Consider the following 27,606-nt stretch of genomic DNA (forward strand, 5'->3'; position numbering starts at 1 on the left):
TGGAGTGATTGTACAGACAGCACTGTATGGAGCAGAAACATAGAACATAAGAGAGGAGAAGTTTAAATGTGTTTGAGATGAAGTGCCTGAGAAGTATGATAGGGGTTACTATCCTGGATTGAGTGAGAAACGAGGAAGTGGGGAGGGGAATGGGGTGGAAAAGGAGTTGGGAGATATGGTAGATGAAAGAGTATTGGGATGGTTTGGACGTATGGGAAGAATGAGTGAAGAAAGATTAGTAAAAGAGATGTGGAAGGAAGGTAGGCGTGAATGTCAGGGGGTGACCAAGGATGAGATGGATGGATGGGGTAAAAGGGGCATTGGGAAAGAGGGGAATGTCTGTTGAGTAAGGACAGGAGAAGACAGAAGATAGGGGTGAATGGAAAACGGTTGTGTATGGATGATGCTGTGATGCATGAAAGAGAGTGGGTTGGGGATGTGTAGGTGAAGGAGTATATGTGAAAAACAATTTAACGCAGCCCGAAGGGATTTCTCTCTGTCTTCTTTCTTTTTTCTGCATGAGGGGACAGAGAGGGGGGGTTGCTGATTTAATGAAGCAGCCTTGCTTTGGATGTGTCTTGCAACACTACTTCTGACCCAGGGTAGTGGGTGAGATGCAAGGATGACCCATCATCCAGGAGGAACCAAGATAAGAGGGAGGGAGGAGTGTGAATGGGAGTGGAGTATGTGGGGATGGAATGGGTGGAGTGGATTTTAAGCCTTTGTATTTTGGCTACCTCCCTTGTAAGGGGGAAAAAGCTTTTGGTATGTGTGTGTGTATATATATATATTTATATATTTATATACATACATATACCAAGGGTTTTTCCCCCTTACAAGGGAGGTAGCCAAAAGGGAAAAGGCATAAAATCATTCCCACCCATTCCATCCCTGAAATCACTCCACACCCCTCCACCCTTCCTCTAATCTTAGCACCTCCTGGATGACGGGTCATCCCTGCACCTTGTCCATTGCCCTGGGTCAGAAGCAGTGTTGCAAGACAGCACATCCACAGCAAGGCTGCTTCATTAAATCAGCAACCCCCCTCTCTGTCCCCCCATGCATAAAAGGAGAGGGGGAGAAATCCCTTTGGGCTGTGTCAAATTTTGCTCACGCATACTACCTCACCCATCATGCATCACAACAGCATCCATATACAACCATTCTCCATTCACCCGTCTTCTGTCCTCTCCCATCCTTCCTCAACAGACATTCCCCTCTTCCCCAAAGCCCCCTTCACCCCATCTATCCACCTCATCCAAGGATGTCCATGTTCACTCCATATCTGCCTTCCATACCTCTTTTACTAATCTTTCTTCACTCATTCTTTCCATGTGTCCAAATCATCCTAATACTCTTTAATCAACCCTATCTCCCAACTCCCTTTCCACCCCTGTTTTCCTCCTCACCATTTCTCACTCTATCTAGCCTAGTAACCCCCATCATACTTCTCAAACACCTCATCTCAGACACATACACAGTGATATACAAAGATGGGACACCACAAGCATAGCTCCCCTTCCTGTAAGATACAACTAGGTAGGAAAATACACACACACACATATAGATATTCAAATATATACATGTACACCCTCCAGGATTATATTGTCACTATTCTCTGATTTTTTTTTTATAGGTGAATGTTATTGTTTAAGATATATGATATTCAATTTTGATCCATGCACTTACTTAGGGGGGACATATGTTACTGAGGAATCTCATCTAATCTTTTCTGATAATGTATAATTTTCATATCCATTTGCAGGTTTGTGGTGTACAATGGAAGAGATATACAGGTCTGAATGACTTACTTCTTGGTCATAGAAAAGGTGAACTTACAATTCTGACTGGGCCAACAGGTTCAGGCAAGACTACGCTCATGGCTGAATATTCGTTAGATCTATGCATGCAAGGGGTGAGTTTTATAAGAAGTTTTAGCACATGTAACTTTTTAACCTCCACACACATACTTTCTTTCCCTTCTCCAAGCATATTCTGATTAAGTAATCTCCACTTATAGCATACCTTATCTATCCACATCCCAAAGGCCTCATCCCCTTATAAGGAAGGTAGTTTTCCCATTTATCTTAGTTTCATGCTTCCAAAATTTACAGATATCCACCAGCTTAATTTAGATTTAAAAATGTATAAGAATGGCTGCAGAAATGTAAGTGTACTCTTAGTGTATGAAATACAATTTCATTTTTCCTAAAATATATCCGGTTTGGATAGGTGATTGCATGCCACTGGTGATATATATTTGTGACACTGAGTTAGTATTGGATAAACTGTTTTTGTTTTCATCAGCACTTATATGTCTTGCCCTAGGTGCGCACCTTGTGGGGAAGCTTTGAAATCAGTGTGGTTCGTTTATGTGAAGTGATGCTGCAGCAGTTCAGTGGAGCTCCTCTTTCAAACAACTATTTCTCCTTCAGCGTTTTAGCCTCATCCTTTTCATCACTCCCCATGCACTTCCTTACTTACCATGGTCAGCAGACTACCAAGGATGTTTTAAAGGTAATCTTTGGGATAGGTATCACCAAGAAATGGCTTTAGCACTTGAAGCTGTCTTTTGGATTTCATGACTTATGTTCACCTCAACGTTCTCATTTATGCAGATACATGCGTTAACCAATATTCCTTTCTCCCTTACAAGGGGATGCTCACTAATTGTGGCAGAGTTTAGAGTGGAGGCAGATGGAATATGCCTGGCAGCAAGCAAGTTCATAGCAAAGGCACACTACATCAAAATCCCTGCTACAAAAGGTCCTCCGTAAGGAGGTACCTTCCCAGTCCTCTCTGAGAAGGGAGTTCATAAAGTTAAACCAAACTTAAGTTGACTTTATGATAGTCCAGCACTAGCATTCTTTCCCATAGAATGGTTTATCTTTATACCAAAGGACCTCTTCCACCTTATAAAAGAGGTAGCCAGCCAAGGCATGTATCCAGCCCCACTTATTCCACTCCAAAACATCACCCGTTTGTTTCCCACTTCTTTTAGCTTCTCATGGATAAAGGGCAACACAGCAGCACACATCACATCCATAGAGTATTACATGAGAATAAGCACACAGTTCAATGCAAGAGCCCTTGAACCCTCCATACTTCTCAAACACTTCATCTCAAAAAATTTTAGATTCTTCCTCTCTGCCTTTTTCAACTCCAAGCCTCTGCTCCATGGGCGAAATTATGCTCGTGCAACCCTTTTTGCATTTGTCTCCAGATATCTATTTCTCATGACACTTATTTCTCTCTTAACATTTACTTGCCTTCTTTTACTGCCATATGTAACCCTAAATACTTAAAGCTCTCCACTTCCTCTAATTTCTCACCCTCAAAACTCACATTTAGTGTGCCACCATCATCACTACTTGCACATCTCATCACCTTATTTTTACTTGTATATTCAGTTTTCACCTCCTGTCACACACACTACCAAACTTTGCCATCAGACTCAGCCAAAATGTAATATCACCCACAAACAACAACTGGCTCACCTTGCACTTCCACTCTCATCCACAAATCAAACCCTGCCCAGCATTCTCACATTTACTCCCCTTGCTACCCCATCCATGTACTCTTTGAACAACCACAGAGATATCACTCAACCCTGGTACAACCCCATTTTTACCTCAAACCATTTACTATCTATTCCTGGCTCTCACACAAACTCTGCTGCTTGTGTGAGAACTTCTGGCCACTTTTAATAGATTTCCCCTTGTCAGGGGTGGCCAAGTCAAAGCAACTATGTTCAATACTACTTTATAAGCCACTCTCCTGATAAAGGAGAAATGCCTTTTTGCATATGTATTAATGTGTGTTTTTATAAAAGTTATGATAATGATATCAAAGTTATCACTAATGATTGTTTGAATGTTTGCTAACTTGTTACAGGCTATGGAAAGGGCAGTTGATGTGTGGGGAGTAGAACATGTAATCATTGACAATCTGCAGTTCATGTTGGGGACAAGCAATAATGCTTCAGACCGCTGGTGGGAGCAGGACCGAGCCATTGCTGCCTTTCGACGGTTTGCTACTCTTAAAAACTGCCACTTAACCCTCATTGCCCATCCCAAGAAGGTATAGTTTAATATGCAGTTGTTCCAGAATGGCCATAAAGCACCAGTCAAGCTGAACTGCAGGGTTATTATTATTTATTTATTTATTTATTTTATTCATTTTTATTTATTTATTTATTTATTTATTTTTTTATATATAGCATTAGGCAGTGGGTGAGATTCAGGGATGACCTGTCATCCAGGAGGAGCCAAGAAAAAAGGGAGGGATCATGAATGGGAGTGGAGTATGTGGTGATGAAATGGGTGGGAGTGGGTTTATGCCTTTGACTTTGGCTACCTTCTTTGTAAAGGGGGGAAAAAGCCCTTGGCATATGTATGTACCATTAGTTTGATTTTTCTTCATTGTGGTTGTTGTTGTCGTTCCCTAGACTGTCTGTCCGAGCAGTCCCGTCTCCCCAAGGAATGCCACCGCCGAAACTGGGTTTTCCCACAAATCCTTTATAGAGTGTATGTTGTGTTGTTTGTGTGCATGATTGTGTATAATGCAGTCTTCCATTATGTGTTGTATGGTATGGGGTGAAGTGTTACATCCTGGGCAGCTGTTCCCGATGCGGTCATCGAGCCTCTTCTGGTAGCTTAGAAGTGCTGGGTGGTGGCCGCACTGCAGTCTGGCCAGGTGGACTCTGTCCTTTCGTGGGAGAGAGGATTCAGAAGGGTGGATATCAGGGGGTCTGGCATGCAGCAGTGTGTTGTCTTTCAGTGTTAATGGAGCGGTGAGTGATATGATTATGAATATGTGTCTGGAGGCTGGTATTTGGTGGTTGTGGAGGAAGAGAAGAGAGTATCTGTGCATGATAAAGGTCTTTGGGTGTTGTTTTAATGTTTCTTGGTGTATGTGGGTGTTCTGCTATGTAATGTAGCGGGTGTGATGTGTTTGTGGTGGCTGTGGCAAGTGTTTGTGTGCCACTCATGTCGAGGTGGTCCTTGACTTTGAGGATTTTTGTTTCATGGTGTAAATGGTCTATAGGTGTTGTATTTGTGCAGCCTGTAATTGTTTTTAGGGCTTCATTGTGGTTGTCACCCATAGGGTTTTCATAAGGTTTTACCACAGAAGTGTGTGTATATATGTATTGGATGTCCAAAGTACATTGTGACTGTGGCTACTACAAGCAAAATAACTTGTTTAATGACAGATTCAGGATGGACAGCTGCTTAGCATGAATAGCATCTTTGGTGGTGTCAAAGTTACTCAAGAAGCTGATAATGTACTCCTTTTGCAAGTCAAAGAAGGTTCCTCTCTCACCCAGTCCAAGAAAATATTGCAGGTAAGTTAACTTTTAATTTTTAGTATTGTTGAAGTGATTGTGCTTATTTTCTTTAATGTATTATCTAAGGATTTCTCCCCATCTTTACCAAAGGCTTTGTCCTCCTTAAAGGGAAGCTAGCTGGCTGAGTGGGTTAAGGCATTGTCACTTGTAGCAAAGGTCGAGGGGATGGCAGTTCGAACCCTGCCACCGGCGAAGTTGAATCAAGGACATGGTTGATTAAATTCCATGCTACAAAGTCCTCTGTGAGGGGCACCATCCTAGCCTTCCGATAGGGGAGAGTTTGTGACATTAAACCATATTATCACAAGGAAAGTAGCCAAAAAAACAAAGGCATAAAATCCACTCCCACCCATTCCATCCCCACATACTCTATTCCCATTTACCACCCTCCTTCTCTCTTATCTTGGCTGCTCCTGGATGTTTTTTGGGCCTTTATGGATTTGGAAAAGGCTTATGACATGGTAGACAGAAAGACACTGTGGGAGGTATTGCAGATATATGGGATAGGAGGAAAGGTATAAGAGCAGTAGAGTATTTACAAGAGTAGTAGAGCTTGTGTTAGAATCAGAAATGGAGAGAGTGGGTTGTTTGAGGTAAAGGAGGAACTTTACCAAGGATGTGTTATGTCATCTTGGCTGTTCAATTTATACATGGATGGGGTTGGTGTGAGAGATATATGCAAGGGTAATGGTTCAGGGATTGGATATGGTTAAAGGAAATGGAGAAAACTGGGAGATAAGCCAGTTGTTGTTTGCTGACAACACTGCACTTGTAGCAGGATCAGAGGAGGGATTAAGGAAGTTAGTGACAGAGGTAAATGTAAGATGATGAAATGTACAAGGGGAGAAAGTGGCAGCAGACTGGAAGTGAGTATTTAGGGAGACTGGAGTAAGTGGCTAGTTTTAGATACTTGGTTGTGAATGTGGCAGGAAAGGGAGGAGTGAAGGTGGAGGTAGAAGTAGATTGAGAGAAGCAAGTAAATACCTTGACAGATTAAAAAGTGTAATGAGAAATAGACATTTGGGAATGGATGCTAAGAGAAGATTGTATGAAGGAGTGATTGTACCAACAGCACTGTATGGGGCCGAAACATGGAACATAAGAGAGGAGGAGTTTGAATGTGCTTGAGATGAGGTGCCTGAGAAGTATGATAGGTGTTACTAGGCAGGGTAGAGTGAGAAGTGAGGAGGTGAGGAGAACGAGGATGGAAAGGGAGTTGGGAGATAGGGTTGATGAAAGAGTATTGGGATGGTTTGGACACATGGTAAGATTAGTAAAAGAGGTGTGGAAGACAGAGGTGGATGGATTGAACATGTGGGAGCAACCAAGGATGAGATGGATGGATGGGGTAAAAGGGGCATTGGGAAAAGGGAATGTCTGTTGAGGAAGGAAGGGAGAATACAGAAGATAGGGGTGAATGGGGAATGGTTGTGTATGGATGATGCTGTGATGCATGAAAATATGAGTGGGGTATGGGGGGTTGAGGGAGTATGTGTGAAAAAATAATTTGACACAGCCCGAAGGGATTTCTCCACATCTCCTTTTCTGCATGAGGGGACAGAGATGGGGGGGTCACTGATTTAATGAAGCAGATTTGCTGTGGATGTGCTGTGTCTTGCAACACTGCTTCTTACCCAAGGTAGTGGGCATGATACAGGGATGACCTGCCATCCAGGAGGAGCCAAGAGTATGTATATATATCTAGGGCTTTTAATTAGGAGTGATCTATTATCAAAAAGTCATGTAAAGAAAATAATTATATATATATATATATATATATATATATATATATATATATATATATATATACTAAGAGCTTTTTCCTCCTTATAAGGGAGGTAGGGAAATCAAAGGCACATACCCACTCCCATGCACCACCCACTTCCCCCACTCATCTTAGTTCCTAATGAATGATGGGTCATTCCTGTATCCCGCCCACTGCCATGGGTCAGAAGCAATATAGCAAAACATGGTACATCCACGCAAGACTGCTTCACTTAATCAGCATCCCACCCCCTCTTCATCCCCTCATGCAGAAAAAGAGAAGATGGGGAGAAATCCTTTCAGGCTGCATCAAAATATCATTCCCATGCACCCCTTACCTCCTCATCCCCAGCCCCTCCCTTCCTTGCATAACAGTATCATCTAAACACAGTCATTCTCTATATCCTACCTTGTGCCTCCCTTGCTCACCAGACATTCCCCTCTTGCTCTAACTAGGTAAATACATACATGTTCTGTATGTGTTGCTATATTATTCTTAACATTCAGTTAATTCAGTTATTTTTAAAATTGTTCTAGGGTTTGGGAGTACTTTACATTGGAATCATACAACTTGGTTTCTCATGCATGATAAACATAAAGTAGATAATAGTAGTAATTATAATTTGAACCTTTGGTGGTGGTCTAAGCTTCATGTAACTTTATATGTATAATTGCCTTATGGGTTACATTACATTATTTCGTCTACTTATAATTAAGAAAATTTCGAAAGTAATAAAAAGATGTATTGGTAGGAAGTTGAGAGAGGAAGAGGAGGTGAATCAAGTAGAGGGGAAAAGGTGGAAGGTGCAGTTGGAAGATGATAGTGGAAGAGAAGGCAGTAAGAGAAAGATGGGCAGAGTATTTGGGGGCATTGCTGGGTGTGGAGGGGGTGGTTGCAGTGGGAAACACCAAGAAGATGACCGTGATGAGTGAGCAAAGTGGAGGGGAAGTGGGGAAGGATGAGGTGAAAGCAGTTGTTGGGATGATGGGAGCGGGTGGGGCACCTGGGTTGGATGGATGTCATGCATAGTCTCTGGTGGTGGGCTGGCTCACTTCCTACTTTTCTCCATTTTCTTTAACCATCTCTAGTCTTCTGCCCATTATCCTTGCATTTACCTCATGCACCACCCCAGCCATGTTCAAACCTATCTTTCCTAAACCCACACTGTTCCTCTCCTAAACCTCTCAATGAAAACCCCCATAAGCCTTCCCAACTACATTAAACAAACTGGTCACTCTGAAACTAATACACTCACATTTGTCCCCTTTTTCCTTGCAAAGGGGAACTATATAGGCACTCCTCTATCCCAATGGCACTCTACCCTCCCTTAGACACATACTAAACAACTTCACTAGCCAGTCCACTATTACCATACCTCCTTTCTTCAGACACTGAGCATGACACACATCTAACATAGGTGCCTTACCTGCTCTCATCATTTTCAAAACTACTTGCACCTCATCTTTTTTTAATTTCTCATTCTTCTCTCCCATCACTGTTTTATTTTCTCTTTTTCTTTTTATCACACTCATTTCATGTGCAACAAAGTAGACTTTTTTCAGGACCTTTGATGAACTTAAAATTAAATTATTTTTCTACCATTACAGATTGCAAAGAATCGTTATGGCGGCCAGTTGGGTGTTATGCCACTGAAATTTCACAAGGAGTCCCTTACTTTTTCGTCGTGCTTTAGAGCAAAGGAAAAAGAGAGAAAAGTAGAGTCAAGTCAGAAGCCAAAACAAAATGGATTCAGTGTTAAAGGATTAGAAGCCTTAGGAATAAGTGGGACCTGATTTGTCCTAATTTTATCAGAACCATTTGAATTTGTGTTTATGTTGAGAGATATTAATATACATATCACTACCAGCCATTTCCTGTGAGAGGGATTTGGGAAATCATACACTGAAGAGATCCCATAATGAAATTCATCATCTGTAGTGCACCTACCTAGTCCATTGATAGACCTACCCCATAAGGCAGTTGGTTATAGCAAATGGAATATTAAATTAACTCTAGTAAAATCAGCTGCAATAACATGGTTATCAGTCTTTTCATCTTTAACCTCTTCAGTACAAGTCAAATTCTCGTGCGCAGCATCAGATGCCTGAGGTATGATGATTGATTCATCACAATACTGTACTTGTGTTATAAAATATAAAGTCAATGATATATTACTCATTCTCTTTCACTGAATAATAATAAATGCAGAAAACATGATCAAGCCAGTTCACAGAATTCATGGGTCACTCAGCTACAACTACAAAATGAATAAACACTGACACTGGCATCCTTTTATAATCCCTCTTGCCTCATGACACCTATGTAGGCATCATCGTATGGAAGAGGTTAACCACTTGTGTGCACATTAATACCACAACCCACCATATCACATATACAGGCTTAACAAATAGTTGTAATTCATAAAAAACAATTATGAAAGTCCCCTCGACAAGATGCCTCCTATATTGCATCATAGTTGAATTTTTTGTGTTAGGTCTTGCATAATGGCCTTTGTTTAATTTTTTCCTGGTGCATGTAAATCTCTCTCTTCCTTTCTTACAAAGCATAACTTTCATCCTCTTGTATATGAGTAGGTGTAATGTCACAGAATTACCTCTGAGAGGGCTAGGAAGGTGCTTCCTCACAAAGATTTTCTGAAGCATGGGAATTTCATGCCGTATTTCCTTACTGTGAACTTGTCTGTTGCTATGCAGCCTCAAACTGTCTCCGCAAACCCTATTTTTAGCTTAATAAGTTATGAATACCTAACCAAGTAAACAAGTACTTAATTTGTATTCAAGACTTGTTGTGATAAAGGGATGTAAAATAATATCTTGAGATTTCAGGGGTAGTGAGCATCACTGGGTTTTGTTCTCAAAATGCTGAGCAGTTTTTTCAGTATAGGGAATGTCACAGCAGGTATGAGGTAAATTAACTCCTTCACAATTATAGTATATTACATGAATTTATTTTTAGCCAATGCCAGATAATATTCACCTAAGAATATACTGGGGGGACAGAGATGGGGGATTGCCCATTTATGAAGCGGCCTTGCTGTGGATGTGCTGTGTCTTGTGACGCTGCTTCTGACCCAGGGCAGTGGACAATGTGCAGGGATGACCCATCATCTAGGAGGTGCTAAGATGTGAGGGAGGATGGAGGGGTGTGGAGTGTTTTTAGGGATGGAATGGGTGGGAATGATTTTATGCCTTTTCCTTTTTGGCTACCTCCCTTGTAAGGGGGAAAAAGCCTTGGTATGTGTATGTATGTATGTAAGAATATACTAGATGGCTGAGTGGTTTAGAATATTGTTACATGGGCAAGAGGTCAGAAGTGGATACGGTTCAATGCCATCGCCACTGTGAAGTCCTTCAAAAATTCATTCAGCTCAGGGATTGTCACTGTAATGAAGGACTTAGAAGAATAATAAGTGCACATATGTATGTTTGTTTATACTGTACATAATCTGCTTATGCTAACTTATGATCTGCATGACATTTTTCCACTGAAGATGTGTTCATATTGTATAGAATAAAATTTGTATGAATATAAATTTGTAAGTTTGAATACTGAAACAGTAAAAGAAGTCTTTCTACACTGATTTAATTTAATTTCACATTTTCTTTGCACAATTTGCCATTTTATACATGATATTCTGTAGATGCACCAGAAAGGTGCAACTTGCAGATAGTTGTTAGACTATCCTCACCGTCTTGGAGGAGTAGTTAAGTGATGCTTCACTACTTAAGTGTAGTTGCTACCTGGGGTCACTTGGGAAGTCCGTGTTAGAAGTGGGGTGGTAACTGAAACTGGCAGTACGTTGTCAAAATAAATAAATTCTCCTACAATTCAACAATAACTTAATTCCTCCAACTGTTAACCTGGTCTAGTGGTTTGGGGGGTATAACAGCTTGGGCAGGTGATGCAGGCCCAGTGGTCACCCTAGGATGTGACTGAGGGAGTCTATGTATTGTTCCTGAGGCCAGCTGTCTGCACTGAGGAAGTACCATGAAGCTGAATTTCTCACTTATAGATAGGCAGTTTTGGAGAGAATTCATCCAACGGTATGGCCATTGTGAGTTTGTGTGGGAAATTAAAAGCAGAGTATATGGGTGGGAAAAACGAACCTTGTGAAGTATTGGTGGAAAAAGTGAAGCAAGACAGTGAGGCTTCAGTTGAAAGTTATAAAAAGAATGAATAATTGTAAGAGGCTATTAGATAAGTTGGTAGAAACAGGTAGATGGTGAATGTTGCATTTTCATGGTTTGGGTGTTTGTAAACAGCACAATTTGTAGATGAGCTGCATAAGTTCGCTCTCTGCTTTGAGTTATAAAAATGGGGGCCTGTATCCATTGATGACATATATCATGTTTTGCTGACTTGACTTGCAAAGTGAGTTATGCAGAGATTTGAGATTGCGGTAAACAATATTGCATATAGACTTGTAACATTGAATCTGATTGGGGAAAAGGTGGAAGAGAAAATTAAATTGGTTCACAATTGTAAGATCACACCCTTTGGGGAGGATCTTAGATATAAGGTTAAAGATCATTGGACTAAAGAAGTCACTACATCACTCTAAACTCACCTAGGACCTGACTTGCATTTTCTCTGCGGATACCTTGAGTGGTACTCAGAAAAGTATGATAATTTGAAGAAAATTAAGAAAATTCATCACCAGTTAATTTAACTTCGATTGAAGACTACCTGAAGGAAAAGAACTTTAACAGCGGGAAACAAAGACAGTGGTGAAAGTTGGGAGAAGTGAAGAGAAGGTTGAAAGTGGTGGCAGCTAGGGACAAAACTCAACATTACTAAAGAAGATACTGGTGATACATAGAATTAGTGCAAGATACGACTATGAATGTGAAGAGAAATGCACATAACCATGCAGTGCATGCTGGTATGATGGACAACTACAAGGATGAGCTAGTGAATGAGAGGGTGACTAAGATGACAAGCTAGTAAACAAGGTTGATCTACGTGCAAGGGTGCATCGCATGTATGAGTACGACTACAAATGAAGCAGTTGATTGAAATTGACATTAACAACTGAAGGTATGATCATGGAAGTTCTCCATCATGAGGTTATTACCTCACAGTGTAGCATTCCAAAGTTTTCAGGGGAAGAAAATACAGTGGGGGTGGATAGATTTTTAACTTTAATACACTAATACATACATATACCAAGGATTTTCCCCCTTACAAGGGAGGTAGCCAAAAAGGAAAAGGCATAAAATCATTCCCACCCATTCCATCCCTGAATACACTCCACACACTCCTTCCCTCTTATCTTAGCACCTCCTGTCATTAATAGTGACAAAAACATATCAGATAATAAAAAATAAAAAAAATAGAAATTTTAAAAGAAAATGTAGATTCTGAGAAGGGTAGAGCTAGGCTTATAAATTTCCAGAAAATGGAAGATATAAATATGAAGATTATGAAAAGGCTTTCATAAAACATTGTAAGTCAAAATGTGATCAGGATCCTATCAGGTCTTTGGTTAGAATGATAAAACAAAAATGAAACCATCATAGAATATATAGTAAAATTAGATGGTCTAAGGATATGATTTCTATGTTGAGAGATTCAGATTGGACAGAAAGATCTAGTGACAAGATCAAGTTTCTTATGTTACTAAGTTAATAGTATTTGCACTATTGGTACACAACTGTGATGAGATGACTGCAGAAAAGCTACACAGGGATCTTAAGAAAACTTATTATCAGTAATAAACTTTCACCAAGATACTTGGGTCCATATAGAGTAGTTGGTTTTACAGGTGGAAATATATACAAGATCTTACATTTAGAAACTAGGAAAGAGGCAGTTAGATAAGTAGATGATTTAGAAAGGACTAGTATAGAACTTGATAATGATAATTGTGACACTGAGGACTGAAAAACAACAACTTTTTGAGGGAGAAGAAATGGTGTATGAATTCTACTAGGGAAACTGAGTTCTGAAGAGTATCAGGAATATGTTATCAGTATTATGTTTGAACTGCATATAAATCTAACAAAAAAATTACAGATGAAGACTGGATTTATATTATTGATTTGTTTGGTGCATGCCTGGGATTGGAATCCTGTGTGACCTGGAGACTTGGTACATCATCGAGGAAACCTGATAATGGTAGATCATATCCTTAGTATAGTTTTAGACTACCAAAACATAATAATGAAAAGTAACATAGATTCCATGAGAGTGAATTCAGATACAGTATTATTAAGGAGATCATCTCAAATAAAAATGCTGTTCAAAGGAAATTTGGAAATAAAATATATGAGATAGAGAAAATTATTCTCATAGATGCAAATTTCAAATGCAATGGCAGACAAAAGAGAAGTTTGATGGTTGTAGCCTTAGGAGCTCTTGCTGGATTTGGAGTATCCAATTTTGCCTTCTTTGCTGATTTAAAGATTTCCATGAATAGATTAAATGAGAGTAGCAAAGATAGATAATTTACATACGAGTATAAAAAAAATTAGGATTTGATCTCAGAAATTACAGATAATTTAGAGAAACTCGGTACAAAACAGTTTGAACAGGAGAACTCCCTACTTATTTTCTTACAACTTATGCAACACACTTGAACATAATGGAGATGCAATCCCAGTTGGAATCCTTTGTGCAAGATTAAGTTTTAGCAAATTCTGGTCAAGTCACAGCCTCCTTTCTCCCAATACCCCAACTTATGAATATAATTAAGTTAGCTAAGAGGGATTGGTGAAGAGGGGAATGTCTGTTGAGGAAGGACAGGAGAGGACAGAAGACAGGGGTGAATGGAGAATGGTTGTATATGGATGATGTTGTCATTACCTAGTTGTATTTTACGGGAAGGGGAGCTATGCTCGTGGTGTCCCGTTTTCGTATCTCATTTTATCTAGACTATTTTTAAATTAATGTATTGTTTTTACACACACCACTTTCTCATCTTACTTGTTCCAACTGTCTATTACTCTGTGAGGAAAGCTGTTCTTTTTCAGGTCTCTTCTATAGCTATCCTTTTTGATTTTCTTTCCATGTCCTCTTGTATTTCTATCATCCCATTTTATCAGATTCTCTCTATCTATAATTTCTATGCCTTTCATGATTCTGTAGTTATCAAATCTCCTCTCTTCTTTGCTCTAGTGTCTGTAGTTCAAGTTTTGCTAGTCTCTCTTTATATGATAGTTTTGTGAGTGTAGGTGCCAATTTTGTAATTGCTCTTTGTATTCTTTCAATTTTTTTTATACATTTTTTTGTACTTGGTGACCATGTCGTTGCCGCATATTCCAATCTTGGTCTTATCAGGGTGATTAGAATTTTCTTCACCATTTCTTCATCCAGATATGTAAATGCAACTTTGATTGTTCTTATTAAGTTATAGGTTTCTCCAAAAATCTTGTTTATATGTTTCTCAGGTGACATATTATTCATAACAATGACTCCCAGGTCCTTTTCATTTTCTACTTTTTTTATTCCTTCTTCTCCCAATTTATATGATCCTGTTATTCTGTTCTTACTTTTCCCAAATTCCATTATACTACATTTCTTTGTATTGAACTCCATTTCCCACTTCTTACTCCATTCCTGTACTATGTTTAGATCTCTCTGTAGTGATTCACAATCTTCTTCCGTGTTCACTTTTTTCAATAGTTTTGCATCATCTGCAAAGAAGCTCATATAGCTTTCAATTCCTTCATCCATATCATTAATATATATAGCAAACATTATTGGGGCCAGAACCGTTCCTTGTGGAACACCGCTTATTACTTCATCCCAGTTTGAGTGTTGGTCTCTTATCACTATTCTCATTTTTCTTTCTTGCAAAAAGTCTTCCATCCAATTTAGTAGTTTGCCCTGTATTCCTCCTTCAGTTTCTAATTTCTTAAGCAACTTCTTATGTGGTACTTTGTCAAAAGCTTTTTTTAGGTATAGAAATGCGCAATCAGCCTATCCATCTCTTTCTTATATTATATCTATTAGCCTTGAATAGAAACATATTAAATTGGTGACACATGATCGTCCTTGTCTGAATCCAAATTGTCTTGGATTTAGCACGTTTTTTTTTTCTAAATATTTTACCCATCTATCTTTTTCAATTCTTTCACAAATTTTTGCTATTGTACTTGTTAGAGAGACTGGCCTATAGTTGTTAGGGTCTTCTTTATTTCCCCCTTTATATATAGGTACTATATTTGCTTTTTTCCAATCAATTGGAACTTTGTCTTCTTTCAATGAACTGTTTATTATGCTATGTATTATGTCTGCTAGTTCATTCCTGCATTCTTTCAATATCCAGTTTGCTATTTCATCTGGTCCATGCGATTTTCTGACATCAAGATTACTCAAGTGTTTCAATATTTCATTCTTTGTTACTTCTATTTCTTTCATAGGGAGGACTTTCTTTTTCCATTCAATCTCTTCAGGTTGTATGTTCTCCCTTGTAAACACAGATTTAACATGTTTGTTCATAATTTCTGCCATTTCAATTTCCTCTGTGTATTCAATTCCTCCTTGTCTTAATTTCTCCAAATCTTGTTTGTTTTTCAGTTTGTTGTTTACAAATCTGTAGAATAGTTTTGGTTGATCTTTACATTTTTCTATGACATCTTTTTCATATTTTCTCTTTTCCTCTCTGCACGCTTGTACATATTCATTTCTATAACAAGTATATATTTTCCATTTTTCTGGTCTTCTGTTTTTCTTCCATTTAGCTCAAGCTTTGTCTCTTTTGTCTTTTATCTCCCAACAACTTTTATTGTACCAGCACTTTATATATTCTTTTTCCTGTTTTTGTCTTGAGACATACTTTTCTACTCCCTTTTTATAGATTTTTGTCAAAATATTCCATTTCTCTTCCACTGTTGTATCTTCTTTGTGTATTCTTTCCCAGTTTTCATTTTGGAAGAATTCTCTTAATTTATCAAAATTTGCTTTTTCATACATCAATCTTCCTTTTCTATATTGTTCATTTCTTTTTATGTATTTTTTCTCATTTAGTTCTAGTTCTATCAATATGTGGTCACTTTTGCTTATTGGTGCCTGGTATTCTATCTTTTCCACTATTTCAGGTTCTGATGTGAATATTAGGTCTAGTCTCGATGGTTCTTCTTCATTTCTATACCTGGTGTTCTCTTGGATCCATTGTGTCATTGTGTGGTCAGTAATCATCTCAAGTAGAACACTTCCCCATGAGTCTTCTCCACCCTTTACAGTCATCTCTTCCCAGCATATTTCTTTGCAATTATAGTCGCCCATCATAACTATTCTTCCTCCATCTTCCATTATCTTGTTTAGTGTTATTCTTGTGTCTTCTAACATGCTTTTATGTTCATTCTCTTCCCACGAGGCTGTTTTTGGGGGCACATAGTTTATTACAAATTTTCTGCTCTTCTTATCTCTATCTTCTACTTCTATCATAATCATCTCTACTGTATTGTTCCCATATGTGACATTCTTCACGCTTATATCCTTTTTAGTCAGGAACATAACTCCACCCCCTTGTTTTATCTCTCTGTTTCTAATCCAATAACTATATGTATTGTGTCCTATGCTGTTGGGTAGTAGTGGGTCTTTTAATTTTGTTTCAACAATTCCCATTATGTCCGGATCTTTTTCTTTCAGATATTTGTTCAGTTCATTCAGTCCTTTTATTGATCCATCTATATTTGTGTAGGATACTTTTAACTTTCTGTATTTTCCATTGTATTCTCTGTTTATTTTGTGTTTCTCTCTGTTATGCTCCATTTCTTCAATTTCATATTCACTACTCTCCAGTAGAATTCTTGTTTTTCTGTCTCCGTTCTGGTCTCGTTTTTTCTCTTAGCTTCATGTCTTTTCTTTATTTCCTCCTCTCTTTCCTCTTTATTCATTTCCCTTTTTATCCATACCTTTTTATATTGTTCACTTGTTGCTAGTTTCCCTGTTTTGGATAAGATATTCTCTGCCGTCGTTTGTGACCTGAATTTGATCTTAATTGGTCTAGTCTTGTCTGTACTATATTTCCCGAGTCTGAATTTCTCTTCTATTTGTTTCATTATTTCTGGCTCATCTTCCTGAACTGATTCTAGTAATCGGCTTACTTTTTCATTTTCCTCCTTGATTCTTGTGGTTCTATCTGGGTTGTGTTTCTCTTCCATTCCTAATATAATTATACATTTCTTTTTATCTACTACATCTCTTACTATATTCTCCTTTTGTCTTATCACTTTAATAACAGAGTCTTCAGATTGTTCTTTCATTTGCTGTTTAATTATGTCAGTGAATGCCACTTTATTGTCTTCTTGGGTTGTCTTCCAACTCATAGCTTCTTTAGCTATGGCCTCTTTGTTTTCTTTATTATTCCTCTTTAATTCTTCATTCTCCTCTTTTACTTCTTTTAACAGTCTTTTTAGTTCTTCTACTTCCTTAGTTAAGTTATTGTTTGCTTTCTCTAGTGCCTAATCTTTCAACCCTTTCAGCCATTTTTGAAATTCTATCAAATCTACTCTCCCAATGTTCAGTCATTTGTTCAAGTTTTTCTTCGAGTCTTGCTAGTTGGGGGAGGTTGGTACCCGCCCCCCCCTCATTAAATCCATGGAAATTATTATTCTCACCTTCCACTGTGCTACTCATATCTATGTTTCTAATCTTTACATTTTTGTTAGACCTTTCGTCGTCACTCAGCTGGTCAGGACCCCTTTTGTATACATGTCTCTTGCCTGCCTGGGTCAAGTCCTCTCCTTCCTCATTTCCTTCCATTTTTCTCAGTAATCCCTCCCCTTCTCCTTTTTCTTCACTTTCCCACTACACCACGAGCAATTTCCCCCCCACCCTGTAAATACAATAGGTACTTCCTTTGCTTTGGGATCCACGAAATTTCACTTTTTCTTCAGAACGTCCTCTAAGCCGTCCGTTTGTTGAAGTGTGTGTGAGCAAAATTTTGATGCAGCCCGAAGGGATTTCTCCCCGTCCTCTCCTTCATATGGGGGGACAGAGAGCGGGGGGGGGGGTCGCCGATTTAATGAAGCGGCCTTGCTGTGGATGTGCTGTGTCTTGCGACACTGCTTCTGACCCAGGGCAGTGGACAGGGTGCAGGGATGACCCGTCATCTAGGAGGTGCTAAGATGTGAGGGAGGGTGGAGGGGTGTGAAGTGTTTTCAGGGATGGAATGGGTGGGAATGATTTTATGCCTTTTCTTTTTTGGCTACCTCCCTAGTAAGGGGGAAAAAGCCTTGGTATATGTATGCATGTATGTGTATGTAAGAGGGATTGGAATTTAAACCTTTCTTTGATGAAGTGAAAGTAGCATTCTATCACACCTTGCTAACTGCATACTTAAATGTTTCTTCAGTGATAATGGAAGTTCCTTTCTCTTCTGACTTTAGATTTAACCTGTACAAACTGATACCCTTCCCAATGAAAGTAAATAATTCACTTTTTGAAGTTGACATGCCAGTAGTAGATCCACTAAATTACATCCTTTCTTTAGATAACCTAAAGGAGAGTACTATCTTTAATGATAACCTTAAAAGTTGAAAGATCACTAAAAGGAATCTCTATCTCTGTCTTTCTTATCTTTTTGTGTTTCTTGAAGCATTGAAAATTCTTGTGAAGCTTCACAAGTTAGAAATGTGTCTGTGATGCAAAATTGTCATTACAAAAAGACAATTGTAAACCAGGTTACTCATAGTAACATGGGAGGTTCTCATCACACTCTCCACCATTGCTAACACCCTTAATACTGTGCATATGACGGATGTTACGTACCTCACAAACATCAACATCACAATGCCAGACAACTCACCACTTTTGAAAATAAGAAAAATCCTAAATTGAGATCTTCCACAAACAATTCCTCACCTATTTATGTCCTCATTTTATGTGTTCTTTTCTTCTCCTAAGTTGTTGCTGCCCTAACTTCATTTATTGTACCCAGGAATATGAGGACAGCAAATACTCTGTCACTTACCGACATGAAGATGTAAAAAATAAACTACTGAAACTGTTATAGATTTATTAAAAAAAATTATTTTTAAAATTTGGTTAGGATATTCTTAAGGATCAGTAGATATTTGGTGTTGCAGACCTTTTACATGTTGGAGTTGTTTTTTTATAGCTTATTTTGGGTTACCATGAAGTTGATGACATCATTCATTGAAGGATACTTTTTAACCTTGTTTAGCCAGTTTATGCAGAAATAATTTTAATTATTGAGTTAACTCCTTGTATAAAATATTGTTATCAAATATGTATTTCCAGAATATTGTTGTATGCCAAAGCCCTATAAGAGGGTAGTAGAAAATGATTGATCGGGACAACTAAGTGGTATCTGCCAAGCCCTGTAAGAGGCTAGATAAGTTTGTAGAAACAGGGGTAGATGGTGAGTGTTGCATTTTTATGGCATGGGTGTTGTAAACGGCACAGTTCGTAGGCAAGGAGTTGCATAAGTTCACTCTGCTTTGAGTTATAAAAATGGCTGGGGGCCTGTATCCACTGATGACGTATACCATGTTTTGCTAACTTGTAAACAGAGTTATGCAGAGATTCAAGATTGATAAAGTGAACAATATTGTATATAGACTTTTAACAATGAATCTGATTGGGGAAAGGGTGGAGGAAGAAAAAATTCAATTGATTCATGATTGTAAGATCACGCCCTTTGAGGAGGATATTAAACATAAAGTTAAAGATCATTGAACTAAAGAAATCACTACATTACTGCAAAACTCACCTGGCTTGTATTTTCTCTGGGAATTCCTTGAGTGATACTCAGAAAAGCAAGTGTAGTAATTTGAAGAAGAAAATCAAGAAAATTTGGCACCAGTTTAATTTAACCTCAAAGACTATAACTGAAGGAAAAGAACTTTAACAATAATACTGAGAAGTGTACTAAAGCATGCTTCAGCTTTTCAAGGATCAAGAAGCACCAAGTTCATAGTTTTTCAGGTTAGATGAGGTAAGTAATTCCATATACTGTTTTATACTGTTCATGCATAAACATAAGCCATACATTTCTGCAGTTTTCAAACTATACATAAAAATATTATTGAAGACTAAAGACTTGGTGCAAGTCTTTATTCTTCCCATTCTTCCCACAAAGAAAGCAAGAAAAATGTCTTTAAAAGAGTCATTGTTTGGTAATTTTCTTTTTTTTCTCTTGTCATTGTTATTGTTAACACCATCCTAGTAGTTTCCAGCAAAATTGGACTGGCCCTGAGGCATGATCAGATCCTGTGTTGAGTGGTATCTGATTAAAATATTTTGGCAATAGCCAAAACATGTACAAGTCCTATCATAATCCAAAAATGATTTCTGTCATTGTTTAAGCTTCAAAATTCTTAAGTTTGTAATACATACATACATACATACATATACCAAAGGCTTTTTCCCCATTACAAGGGAGGTAGCCAAAAAACAAAGGCATAAAAACCCATTCCATCCCTGATACACTCCACTCCCCTCCACCCTCTACCCTCCCTCCTATCTTGGCACCTCCTGGATGATGGGTCATCCCTGCATCTTGTCCACTGCCCAGGGTCAGGAGTAGTGTCACAAGACACAGCACGTCCATAGCAAGGCAACTTCATTAAATTGGTGACCCTCCCTCTCTGTCCCCTGATGCAGAAAAGGAGAAGACGGGGAGAAATCTCTTCAGGTTGCATCAAAATTTTCTCATACATACTACCTCACCCCCCATCCCCCCACCCATTCCACCTCATGCATCACAACATCATCCATATACAACCATTCTCCATTCACGCCTGTCTTTTGTCCTCTCCTGTCCTTCCTCAACAGACATTCCCCTCTTCCCCAAAGCCCCTTTCACCTCATTCATCCATTTCATCCTAGGTCGCCCCCTCATATTCACTCCCTCCACATCTACCTTCCATACCTCTTTTACTAGTCTTTCTTCTCTCATTGTTTTCATGTGTCCAAACCATCCCAATACTCTTTCATCCACTCTATCTCCCAACTCCCTTACCACCCCTGTTCTCCTCCTCACCTCCTCATTTCTCACTCTATCCAGCCTAGTAACCCACATCATACTTCTCAGACACCTCATCTCAAACACATTCAAACTCCTTCTCTCTTCCTCTCTTATGTTCCATGTTTCTGCCCCTTACAGTGCTGCTGGCACAATCACTCCTTCATACAATCTCCTCTTAGTATCCATTCCCAAATGTCTATTCCTTTTTACACTTTTTAATCCACCAAGGCATTTACTCGCTTCTCTCAATACAACTGAAGAAAATTTCATCAAGGATACATTCAGGAAAGAAGAAGCGGGGGGGGGGGAGCTAAAGAGAAAGAGAATGTTACAGTTGGTGTACAAAAGAACAGGAGAAGCCTCCCCCCATTATTAGCATGTATAATACAGGGTCTAACAACACCTGGATATGTAGGAATTACACTTGCAGTATGAAAATGACATATATAATGTAACCAACTGTGAACATGGCAATGGAAAATATGATGGCACTTCTGCATATATTGTTGATAAATATGCAGTGTGGATTGTTCCGAGTGATCTCCACTGAGGATTGGGAGATGTTGCCCTTGTTGGTGATGACATGGACTGAGACCACAAGGAAGCTTGCAACGATGCACATCAGGAACCAGACGTCAATGAGCTTCAGGTACGTAGTAGTAGGCAAGTTGCTGCTCACCTGAGTGAACAGGGATGCCAAGACAAGTAACGAAGTGAGTGATACCATGATGCGGTCACTGAAGTTGCTTATATCGAAGTAGAGTCATGCAGCAGATGAGGACCAAGATGAGTGTAGGGATGTAGGAGGCTGTAATGTAGTAGCGGTACTGGTTTTGTAATATCAAGGTCAGACGGAAAGCGCTTTTGCCCTTAACCTCCTTTCCATCCTCTATTTCAGTATGTAAAAAAACATACTCTGAAAGAAAAGGGTCTCCGGAGAATATAGAGGAGTTCAGGTAGAGGACTGCTACTTGGACTGGTTCAAGACGCATGCGCAGCACGATGTCACATTTCTGAGTGTCAAATGGGAAATGCCTCAGATTGTAAAGGCATACATGCTTGATTGTGAAATACTTTTCGAGGATTATGTAGGTTGAGTTCCCTGGAAAAATGAGGTCTGGAAAGATAAAGTTAACTTATATTTCAATTTTAACAACATATCTTTAAGTACTTATATTTCAATTTTAACAACATATCTTTAAGTCTGTTTTGTAACTAGTTAGAAAAAATAATTATTTTCTCTGTTTAGGTAACTTTAAAAGCAATCAATTAAACATTCTTCAATCATTGGCCTAAAATATACACAGATGTTTTATATGAGGTGGTAATGGAATAACAAGTCTTTCTGCTACAAATGAAATATGAAAAATCAAAAGAGCTGACTATGCTCCAAATCTTTACTCATGGCCTTGCAAAAATGGTTAATTTATAGTAAGTGAAGACTGGATATGGAAATGATGAATGGGCAACTTACCTTCTTCAGCTCTCTCATCATTGTCAGAAAGTGGCAGCGACTCACTCTCAACCCACATGGCTACACTAAGGGTATTCAGTTCACTTAAGCTGTTGTCCATACCACTGAATTTACAGTCTGGATACCACATTGCAGTTTCACTTGCACTGCTAATATAATCGATCAGATCACCTTCATGAACATTACGGAAAGACAGACGGTCATCTTTCCACTTCCTTGTTAACTGAGCATCAAATATGATCTCAGAGTTATCCAGATCTATATTTGTGATTGTAACAATTTCTAGATCCACATACACTCTTGTTGCATCTGAACCTTTGCTTTTTGGTGGAGCCATCTCCTTCTGATACCCATCTGGAATAATGGCAGTCTCACAGTGCCTTTCGTCATCCATTGCAGGACAGTCCTTAAACTGATCACAAAGAGCATCTCTCTTGATACAGGAATAGTCAGCACAAGTGAATTCATCCTCTTTGCACAAAGTCAATAAAAGCTGAACTTCCACATCTCCACAATTATCACCGAACACTTCCCATGTATGACTATATAGAGGGTAGACAGCACGGCCCTTCAGTAATGCATGTATTTCAGGAGAGTGAAAGTCCACCAGTTTCCAGATACCTGAGTCATTTTCACTCACAGATTCCCCAGTGGCCCAATATATTTTGCTTTGCTTTTCACCAAGAAATACAGGTTTCCCATTTTCAGTTCCATAGAGGTGATAAGTCCTGTCAAAATGTGAATTACCACACAGCCCTCGGAGTTGGAAATGTCGGAGCTCGTCAAATTGACAAACGTGACAGAGTTCAAGGGAACACACACTTTCCTGAAACCTTTCAGTGTTTTCTAAAGTGTTCATAGTCATGCAAGTGCCTTCAAGGTCCTTTGACTTGAAACTTTCAAGTTTAACTACATTATTTGTCTTGTAATGTTGCCAGTTTTCACTTTCTTCATTATACAGAAGACCTAGCCAAATTGGTCCTTTATCATTGGTTTCTGTACATGCTTCAGTGTAGTTCTCTGCTATTTCTGACAAGTCTGATATTGTTTGATTTTTTAGTTTACCAGGAAGCTCTCCTTGTAGTGAGGAGCACCATGTGGCAGACTCTGCAAAGGTCCTTTGATCAGGGAAGAGGGTAAGATATAATTCTTCATGGCTACAGATGGGTCCAGGCTTATCATATATCTCAACATCACTTCCAATCTCAAAGTCCTGATCGATGTTTGTGAAATTTGCCAGGGAAGTCTGGTAGTCTGGGACAAATGAGCAGTTGTCGTATTGAAAAAGCTCCTCTTTAGAGAGAGCAAAGTTCAGAAATATGTAGTCTGACACAATGCCACGGAAACTTCTGGATCGGTCAAGTCCACCTCCTCTTTCACTCTGCTCTTGCCCTATCATGAAGACACCACCAGTTCGCACAGATTGCTGGGGGTGGATCTCATAATTGTCAATCTTGGAATCACTTAGTATATTAACTGTAGAACTGGAAATGTTTACAGAGATGCAAATCGATTTCCACCTAAGAAGTCTTATTGTGTGGTTATGCAGCACTTCATCATATCCTCCACAGCAGTGAAACACAAGAGTGTCGTTTTGAAAGGCGATTCCTGTAAGTCATAGGAGAAAGGATGATTTAATCTTAGTGAAACTAACCTTAATCCTACTCCTTTCTGCATAACCCTTTGAATTTACTAATATTAATGAATAATTTTAGATGACTCTTGATTTTATTTCAAGGGTCACAACCTCAGGCCACCCCGATTCTCTATCAAACTTGTAAATGTGTTTACATTAAGAATAAAAAAATTATTAACATAATTCCTAGTGGTGTGCAGGTTTCTATCATCTTTTAAATCATTATAAGATAATATGTTCATGATATGGGAGTCAACAATTAAAATCTGTAGATGTTTTGAATATGTGAAATGATCCTGTAACTGAAGAGAAAAATAGAGAATAAAAGACAAAGATTTCAAGGTGTTGCAAAAGGATCTAGACAATATGTGTGCATGAAGTCAAAGGTGAAAGATACATATTAATGATAAGTATGCAAAGTATTTGAGATTAGTAACAAGCTCAAAGAGAACAATTAATTATTCAATGGGGAATGACTCACAATAGAAGAAAAGATCTTTGACTGATGATGCTGTACATGAAAGTATTTTTTCATTACATGAATGATGTAATGAAAGTACATACATATATCAAAGGCTTTTTCCCCCTTACAAGGGAGGTAGCCAAAAAACAAAGGCATAAAATCCATTCCCACCCATTCCATCCCTACATACTCAACTCCCATCCACCTCCCTCCCTCACTCCAACCTTGGCTCCTCCTGGATGATGGGTCATCCCTACATCTCGCCCACTGCCCTGGGTCAGAAGCAGTGTCACAAAACACAACACATCCACAGTAAGGCCACTTCATTAAATTGGCGACCCCACTCTCTGTCCCCTCATGCAGAAATAAAGATGGGGAGAAATCCCTTCAGGCTTTGTAAATTTATTTTTCACACATACTCCCTCACCCCCCATCCCACACCCACTCCCTCTCATGCATCATAGCATCATCCATAGACAACCATTCTCCATTCACCCCTATCTTCTGTATTCTCCTGTCCTTCTTCAACAGACATTACCCTCTTTCCCAATGCCCCTGTTACCCTATCCATCCATCTCATCCTTGGTTGCCCCCTCATATTCACTCCTTCCACACCTCTTTTACTAATCTTTTTTCACTCATTCTTTCCATGTGTCCAAACCATCCCAATACTCATTCATCAACCCTATCTCCTAACTCACTCTCCACCCCCATTCTCCTCCTCACCTCCTCATTTCTCACTCTATCCAACCTAGTGACCTGTATCATACTTCTGAGGCAATTAGTGGAGTTCCACAAGGATCAGTATTGACTCCAATAATGTTTGCTATGTGAATGACATGGATGAAGGTGTGGAATGTTACATGAACTTCTTTGCAGATGATGCAAAATTATTAGAGTACTGAAACAGACTGACTCATTACAGATATCTGAACAGTCTGGGAGTGGAGTCAGAAGTGGGAAGTGGATTTCAACTTTTAAGAAATGTAGCATAATGTACATACATACATACATATACCAAGGCTTTTTCCCCCTTCCAAGGGAGGTAGCCAAAAAGGGAAAGGCATAAAAACACTCCCACCCATTTCATCCCTAAATACACTCCACACCCCTCCCACCCTTCCTCTCATCTGAGCACCTCCTGGATGACGGGTCATCCCTGCACCCTGCCCACCGCCCTGGGTCAGAAGCAGTGTCGCAAGACACAGTACATCCACAGCGAGGCCGCTTCATTTAATCGGCGACCCCCCCTCTCCGTCCCCCTTTGCATATAAGGCGAGGACGGGGAGAAATCCCTTCGGGCTGCGTCAAAATTTACTCACACATACTACCCCACCCCCCACTTCCCCGCCCATTCCTCCTCATGCAGTCACAACATCATCCATATACAACCATTCTCCACTCACCTCTGTCTTCCGTCCTCTCCCTTCCTTCCTCAACAGACATTCCCCTCTTCCCCAAAGCCCCCTTCACCCCATCCATCCACCTCATCCTAGGACGTCCCCTCATGTTCACTCCCTCCACATCTGCCTTCCATACCTCTTTTACTAGTCTTTCTTCACTCATTCTTTCCATGTGTCCAAACCATCCTAATATTCTTTCATCAACCCTATCTCCCAAATCCTTTTTCACCCCTGTTCTCCTCCTCACCTCCTCATTTCTCACTCTATCCAGCCTAGTAACCCCCACCATACTTCTCAGACACCTCATCTCAAACACATTCAAACTCCTTCTCTCTTCTTCTCTTATGTTCCACGTTTCTGCCCCATACAGTGCTGTTGGCACAATCACTCCTTCATACAGTCTCCTCTTCGCATCCATTCCCAAATGTCTATTCCTCATTACACTCTTTAAACCACCAAGGCATTTACTCGCTTCTCTCAATCTACATTCTACCTCCACCTTCACTCCACCTTTTCCTGCTACACTTGCACCCAAGTATCTAAAACTATCCACTTCCTCCAGTCGCTCTCCCTTAATGTTCACTTCCAGTCTACTGCCACTTTCACCCCTTGTACATCTCATCACCTTACTTTTACCCACATTTATCTTTAGCTTTCTTCTATCACATACTCTCCCAAACTCTGCCACCAGCTTCCTCAATCCCTCCTCTGACCCTGCCACAAGCGCAGTGTCGTCCGCAAACAACAGCTGTCTCACCTCCCACTTTTCTCCATTTTCTTTAACCATCTCCAATCCCTGACTCACTACCCTAGCATTCACCTCTCGCACCACCCCATCCATGTATAAGTTGAACAGCCAGGGCGACATAACGCATCCTTGACGAAGTCCCACCTTTACTTCAAACCACTCACTCTCTCCATTTCTAATCCTAACACATGCTCTACTACTCTCATAAAAACTCTTGACAGCTCCCAAAAGCTTTCCTCCTATCCCATAAATCTGCATAACCTCCCACAGTGCCTTTCTGTCTACCCTATCATAAGCCTTTTCCAGATCCATGAAAGCCCAAAAAACATCCTTCCCCTTTCCTATAGCTTTCTCACATATCTGTCTTACCACAAAGATCTGATCTACACAACCTCTACCCGTCCTAAATCCACACTGTTCCTCACCAGAGATGGCAGAGATGGCAGTGAGGGGAAGATGGGCAGAATATTTTAGGGAGTTGCTGAATGTGAAGGAGGATAGGGAAGGAAAGATAGCTGCAGTGGGAAATGCGAAGAAAATGAGAGTGATGAGTGAGGAGAATGGAGGAGAAATAAGGAAGGATGAGGTGAAGGCAGCTGTAAAGATGATGAAAGCAGGTAAGGCACCTGGTCTGGATGGATGTCATGCAGAATGTCTGAAAAAGGGAGGTGCAGTGATGGTGGACTGGTTGGTGAGGTTATTTAATGTTTGCTGGAGAGAGGGTAGAGTACCGGAGGACTGGAGTAGTGCCTGTATAGTTCCTCTTTACAAGGGAAAAGGGGACAAGTGTGAATGTAGTAATTTCAGAGG

General features: G+C 39.6%; 1 protein-coding gene and 1 pseudogene across 3 annotated transcripts in view; one reads left to right on the plus strand and one right to left on the minus strand.

Moving 5' to 3' along the window:
* mtDNA-helicase (mitochondrial DNA helicase) overlaps nucleotides 1-27,606 on the plus strand; it is a 47,038-nt gene that overhangs the window by 14,743 nt on the left and 4,689 nt on the right. Inside the window, exons 8-12 of one of the 3 annotated variants that reach the window (XM_076186463.1) lie at nucleotides 1,766-1,915; nucleotides 2,329-2,517; nucleotides 3,895-4,080; nucleotides 5,213-5,344; nucleotides 8,720-9,587. In XM_076186463.1, the coding sequence (XP_076042578.1) occupies nucleotides 1,766-1,915; nucleotides 2,329-2,517; nucleotides 3,895-4,080; nucleotides 5,213-5,344; nucleotides 8,720-8,905 (843 nt within the window). In that variant the 3' untranslated portion in view covers nucleotides 8,906-9,587. Of the gene's footprint in view, nucleotides 1-1,765; nucleotides 1,916-2,328; nucleotides 2,518-3,894; nucleotides 4,081-5,212; nucleotides 5,345-8,719; nucleotides 9,588-27,606 lie in introns of those variants that run through there. The other 2 variants (XM_076186462.1, XM_076186464.1) reach the window with 2 other exon arrangements.
* Nucleotides 21,491-24,211, minus strand: LOC143025901 (uncharacterized; annotated as a pseudogene).

Source organism: Oratosquilla oratoria, chromosome 6, assembly GCF_046742065.1.
Source record: "Oratosquilla oratoria isolate Oo_2021 chromosome 6, ASM4674206v1, whole genome shotgun sequence".
Classification (NCBI taxonomy): domain Eukaryota; kingdom Metazoa; phylum Arthropoda; class Malacostraca; order Stomatopoda; family Squillidae; genus Oratosquilla; species Oratosquilla oratoria.